Genomic DNA, 6,000 nt, shown 5'->3' on the forward strand with positions numbered 1-6,000 from the left:
GTCTCCAGCGCAGCAGGAGAAGCCCATTGTGGTACACATCTTTCCTGGCTAAAATTGGGTTGTCCTTCTGTTTCTTGTCTAGAAACTAGTTAAACCTTTGTGGGTCTGTGCTAAGGATGGGTTTGGTCCTGTCTGATGTAGAGAGGGTGTCCAGTGGGATGTTCTTTCAGCACCACTTGGAATCAAGTGAATTGCACTCCAGGGCTCTTCATGGGCTGTAAAAGGAGCTGACAGTCTTCAGAATGAGGAACTTGCCCCTCAGATATCAAAGGTAGAACAAATGTGTCCATCTAAAGCAATTTGTTGCATTTTTAGCAGAAACCGTGTGTTGTAGTCCAAATCTAGTCATGGTTTGGTCGGGGGATTTTTTCCATAAGAAAAGCACCGTGTGCTTATAAATTGGTCTTTGCCAAGTTACTTGGTCTTGAAAAGAACTGCTCTGTAATAAGCTGCATCATTAAAAAGAAATTTTTCTGTGAGCAGCAGAGCCTGGTTTCCTGCGGTTTGGTGCCTCATGGTGGGATTATGTTCCATCTAATGAGGAGCACTCCAGCTGAAGCCTTTTCTCCTGTTCATAAAGACACTGTCTCATGTGAGTTCTCTGGTGTCTATAATCCATTTGGGATCAAACTGCCATTGTTTAGGCTCTCTCCTGTCTGTCAATGTAATACTGCCCACGTGGCCAGCTGTTCTTCCCTGGAGACATGAAAGGGTCATGCTGCTCTACCCTGATGCCTCTTCTCTCAGAAATGGTTGAAAATAAAAGCATTTGAGAATTCCATCCCACAGTTCAATTTGACTGAAATTGGCCAACAGGCTAAAAGATAATTGAGAATAATACTGGACTGACACAACAATATAATAAATCTAATTTTATTAGGTAATTGGGCAATAAATGGTAGAAAGTGTTAATGGAGCAGATTAAACATGGAAAAACTGTTCATAAATATTTATTCAAGCATTTAAATACACTCAAGGTGACCACTTTTGGCTTGTTCTGCATTTCAATTTTAGCATTTCAATTCACAGCCATATGAAAAACCAACAAGAGCACAAGCACCCCAATAGTTACACTCACACCTCAAAAGTAAATGTAAAATAATATTTTTCTCTGAGACGTTTTTAAAAAAGTGACAAGGACTTATTAAACACTTCTTTCTAAATACTACAGATTTAAAATTTTGAAACAAGAATGTCAAACAATTCAGAAGCCAGATTTTGAAAATGGTTCTTACCAAGTCAAAGAATAAAAAATAGATCACGTGGTATGTACTGAGTTTCCAGAATCTTCAATAAAACTGAAATGAACAAAGTTAGACCAGAAATCCTTTGTTGAAGTGGTTCATGGAAATATTTCAGAAATGTGAGTTGTGAAAGGGAATTGATAATTATGTACACACACACAAAAATTCACAAGTTTAGGAAAAAAGAAGAAAGATATCTTGTATAAGTTGCTCGTTGTAATTTATTTTTCCAGTTCCCGAGCCATAGAGACATGCTTGTCATAAAGAGATTTTTGAAGATATTTGTATTTTCTTACCTTGGATGCAGTTAAGATGGATGAGCTACCACTGTTCTCCATGTTTCTCAAATTAGGAGAATGCATTTCTAAATTCAATTTCATCCTCAGTGGAAATCGTTTCTCTCACTCTGGTAATCTTTGGAGAAGAATTATACACAGTCTATAAAGCTTCAAATTTCAAAACCTAATTTTGAATGTTAGTCAAGAGGTTAATTTAAGATTCATCGTCCAAAAGGGGAGTTAAATAAAACTGATAGAAGGCTGGAACTTGTCAAGTGGTTGAGAGGTTTATCAGCATGTGAGTATGAGTTCATTAGTTTTAATTAGTATAATCACTAATTTTGCATTAACAGTTTGGTGAGAGAAAGTAATTGCTCACACCCACTGTATTAGATTGGGAGATTAGAATTCATTTTATGAGGCAATTAGCATTTCAGGAATTTTTTTTTTAAAGGCTTTTATGATCTGCCATTGCAGTAGCCTCCTTCACCAAAGAGTTTAAATTAACCATAACTTTCATCCTAATGGGATGCAAAAATTAATGTAGAATTAAGTGTGAACCAGTAATCCCACTGCGATAAGCAGGCAGCTAAAGCCACAAACCTTGATTAGTTTATAATGACCTGTTTTATTTCCCAGACAATGATAGTCATTTATCTGTCCTCAATTCATTATCTTCTTGAAAAGTTTATATTCTTGAATTTTATACAGCAAAACAAATAAAATATGAGGAAAGGAAAAGTAGACCAGCCCTACTGAAGTAATAATTGTCAAAAGAAAAAACTGCCAGTTTCAATATTAAGGCTTAATTTGTCAATTATTCTTCATATCAAATGACAGAGGAAGAAGAAACGGCTCCCTTTGACATCCAGTGCCTTGGGAAGAGCCATGAATTTTACAGCAACAGCAATCACAACCCTGCTCTATCCATCATAACCTTTGGCAGCTACTGACACAATGAGAATGGATGGAATTGTCATCCTGGTTGGCAAGGAAGCCCTGGTCGTCTGAGATTTAAGACAGTTTACCCAAGAGATTGCCTTCCAAAATATCCTGTAAAGAAATGTGCAAGTTCTGGTGGGAAAAGCAAGGCTGTAATGAAAGCTTTCATGGTATCCATAACAAGACAAGACAACACACCCTTTGCACCTAATCTACCACCCATTATATGGGATTATGCTTGCCCCTGGATAAAACAAATCTCTGCTCAAAAATCCCAAATCTGCTATTAGTTGGATGGGGTATGGAGGAGAACAACTAAATGTTAAATGTTAGGACTATAATGTAGTTCATGCCATTTTGGGTACAGATATTAAAATAAGGGGATGTGGGACACTATTTAGGGAATTAAATTAATCTTCCTGGGACATATGTTAAAGCAAAGTGTACGTATATATGTATGTACTGTTATAAAGGACATTAATGGATGTAAGAGATGTACCTTTATAAGAGGAGTTCAGAGAGAAAAAAAATGTTTAAACAGCTAAAATTTAGGCACAGCTAGACAGACTGGATCTCAGTCTCTCTGGCATCAGCTGGTGTCACCTTTAGAAGCTGAACTACTCCATCTAGTATCTGAATCCTGCACTCTAAGGGCTCCCTCACTCTACAGGCTACAGAGGCAGTCCCAGGTAACCAGGTTTCTGTCTTGGGTGGGTGAAGTAAATACTTAAAATTGGGTAAGATGAATCATGACTAGGATGCCAGTGCCTTAGGGTTTGTCTATGCGAACAGTTACTGTGGAGAGACATTACTCTTCCTGAATAACATTATATGTGAATACACTTTTGGCTGAATAAGCCTTATTTCTCTTCAACAACATCCTCTTGAGAGAGGCAGAACAGTTTGCTTTTTAGTCCTCACGTGGAATTCTTCTGCAAGAGTAGCTGCCTTTTTAGCAAGCTGCCCTACCTTAATCCAAATTTACTTTAGTATAAAAATGCCCTAAATCTGCCACCAAATCACCTTTGAGAGCAATTTAAGATTTATGGTAGTAAGAGCATCAATTAGGCACAAATACATTGACCAAAAAAATAGTGACAGTATCATATACAATAAAAACTGACATTTATTTCACAAATTATGGGTGTAATAAAGCCTATTGTTTCAGGAAAAATGCCTGTATTTGCTCGTATGTTTCATTAAAGAATAATAATGCCATACATATTTCATTCCCTTATTCTGAGCAGCAAAACTGTTAACTATATAAAATGCCCCATGCTGTCCTTGCTTTGTTGGGTTGTTTTTTCTTTTTAATCAGATTTTTCCCCCTGAACTAATGAAATTGCTCCTTAAACACATACATCATTTTCATTTGAAGTGACTTATCATGGCTCAAACAGTTTGTCTGTTCTCCTGGAGAACAAGGCAACCGCCATCTCCTTGTGCTGTGCAGATCCAGGTCAGGACTTCCTCTGATTCCTGGTGTGCTGAGTTCTCTGCACCCCCACTGGTGCTGCTTTAGGTGGAGTATGGCTGACTGATGTTCTGTGGGGTCTGCACCTCGCACATCTGCACTGCTTTCTGGTCCCCTCCTCTCACATTTAATTTCTCTCTTCCCATAGTATGCACCGACCCGCTGTGCAGCTGCGCAGGCGTCCACGGAGCAAGGCATCCTTCCTCCCTGCCATCACCACGAAGTGGTGCATGACCCCCAGCTGGTCCCCTGCACATGCCCACTCTTCTCCTGCCCGTGGGAAGGGCATCTGGAGGTGGTGGTGTCCCACCTGAGGCAGACCCACCGCATCAACATCCTCCAGGGCGCGGAGATTGTCTTCCTGGCCACGGACATGCACCTGCCCGCACCCACGGACTGGATCATCATGCACTCTTGCCTTGGCCACCAGTTTTTGCTGGTCCTCAGGAAGCAGGAGAAGTATGAGGGCCACCCCCAGTTCTTTGCCACGATGATGCTGATCGGCACGCCCACCCAGGCCAACAACTTCACCTACCGGCTGGAGCTCAACAGGAACCAGAGGCGCCTCAAGTGGGAGGCGACCCCCAGGTCAATCCTGGAGTGCGTTGACTCTGTCATTTCGGACGGGGATTGCCTTGTGCTGAACACTTCCCTGGCTCAACTCTTTTCTGACAATGGAAGCCTAGCGATAGGAATTGCGATAACCACCAGCAAAGCTCACAGCTCCGAAGCTGAAATGTGATGGGGAGGAGGAAGAGGAGGAGGAACAACAGCAACAACAATGGTGCTCTAGCTGCCTTCTGGGAGCCAGAACTCGTGGACTTTTTATGGGGGGGTCTCGGGTCTTTTATGGTATTTAGTACTCGTCCACAGTGGGCATTATGTAAACATCCCGTGGTTACGGTCCCTGCGTCATGTATTTACCATTTTGCTAATACAATTTTATGAGAAATTTTAAAGAGGCTAATCAATTTATTGTCACCGTCCAGCAGCACTGGAAACAACACTTGTCAATGAAAAGTGCACCCAGGGTGACTTGCAGAAACCTTTGGTCTGACCATGCTATGCAAATATGTTTCCTTCATTGCCTGCCTAATGGACCAGAGGTATTCCACAACGGGACAAGAGCACCCAGGTTTCCATATTAGTGAGAGTGACTTAACTCCTGTATTTTGGGCAAAGCCAAGCCCTGCAGGAGGTGGCAGTTTCAGAGCTCCCTTCAGCTTCTGAGGAAACAACTTTCTCACCCAAACAGTGAAAGCTTAGAAGAAAAAGTCACCCCTTCTGCTGAGCAGAGGGCTTGGAAGCCTCATCCTGCATTAAACTGGGAGTGGCAGCTAGTGGTTGGTCACTGTGAGCATGGTTAAATCTCACTCTCGTATCATAAACAGCAGGGAGAGATTGCTAGATGGTCTGGCCGGGGGATGGATATAACCATACCCAGCCATTGGGGCATTCATCTTTTTAGCTGCTGTTTCTTTAAGCATTCAAAAAGAGATTTTCAGAAAATAAAGCATAAGAAGGGTCTTAAGCTGGATACTGATCTTGCTACTGAATTCTGTGCCAGTTAGACCCTCAGTTTGTGCTGCTAAATATTGATGCACAGCAATATAGATAGGACACCTATTTGTAAATGTGCTTTGAGATTTGACAGGCACTTCTTTGAAAAAAAACTCAACAATTTTTTGCCTTGCATACATTTGGTGGGGTGGTGGTGGTGAGGGGTGACTGTCGCTTTCTTCTCCTGAGGGTGTTTCACACACAGTGATGGTCACAAAAAGACACAGGTTTCTCCAGGAGCTTCTCCCTTGAATAGTTTCTTGGGGGAGAGTTGGAGGCAGGTGCTGGCCATCTCCTGTCACTCATTCCCATCTGCAGTCAGGCCTGTTTCCTCCACAGCCAACAGCAGCAGTGAAATCCCACTGCAGTAGGTGACGTGTTGAAGGAGGGGGCTCAACAGATAGTGTGACACATGAGAAGCATGGGAAAGTGTCTTTTCCTGTTTTCCCTTGTGCCTGTGTGTGGCTGTGGTCTGGCTGCTCCCGAATGCTTTTTCAAGAAA

General features: G+C 41.8%; 1 protein-coding gene across 2 annotated transcripts in view; it reads left to right on the plus strand.

The window, feature by feature from the left end:
• Positions 1–5,724, plus strand: part of SIAH3 (siah E3 ubiquitin protein ligase family member 3) — a 42,488-nt gene extending 36,764 nt beyond the window's left edge. For both annotated transcript variants that reach the window (XM_038155975.1, XM_038155983.1), the window contains one exon: positions 4,087–5,724. In XM_038155975.1, coding sequence (XP_038011903.1) covers positions 4,087–4,680 — 594 coding nt within the window. In that variant the 3' untranslated portion in view covers positions 4,681–5,724. The remainder of the gene's footprint in view (positions 1–4,086) is intronic.
• The last annotated feature ends 276 nt before the right edge of the window (positions 5,725–6,000 follow it).

Source organism: Motacilla alba, chromosome 1 (genome assembly GCF_015832195.1).
Source record: "Motacilla alba alba isolate MOTALB_02 chromosome 1, Motacilla_alba_V1.0_pri, whole genome shotgun sequence".
In the NCBI taxonomy this organism is placed as follows: domain Eukaryota; kingdom Metazoa; phylum Chordata; class Aves; order Passeriformes; family Motacillidae; genus Motacilla; species Motacilla alba.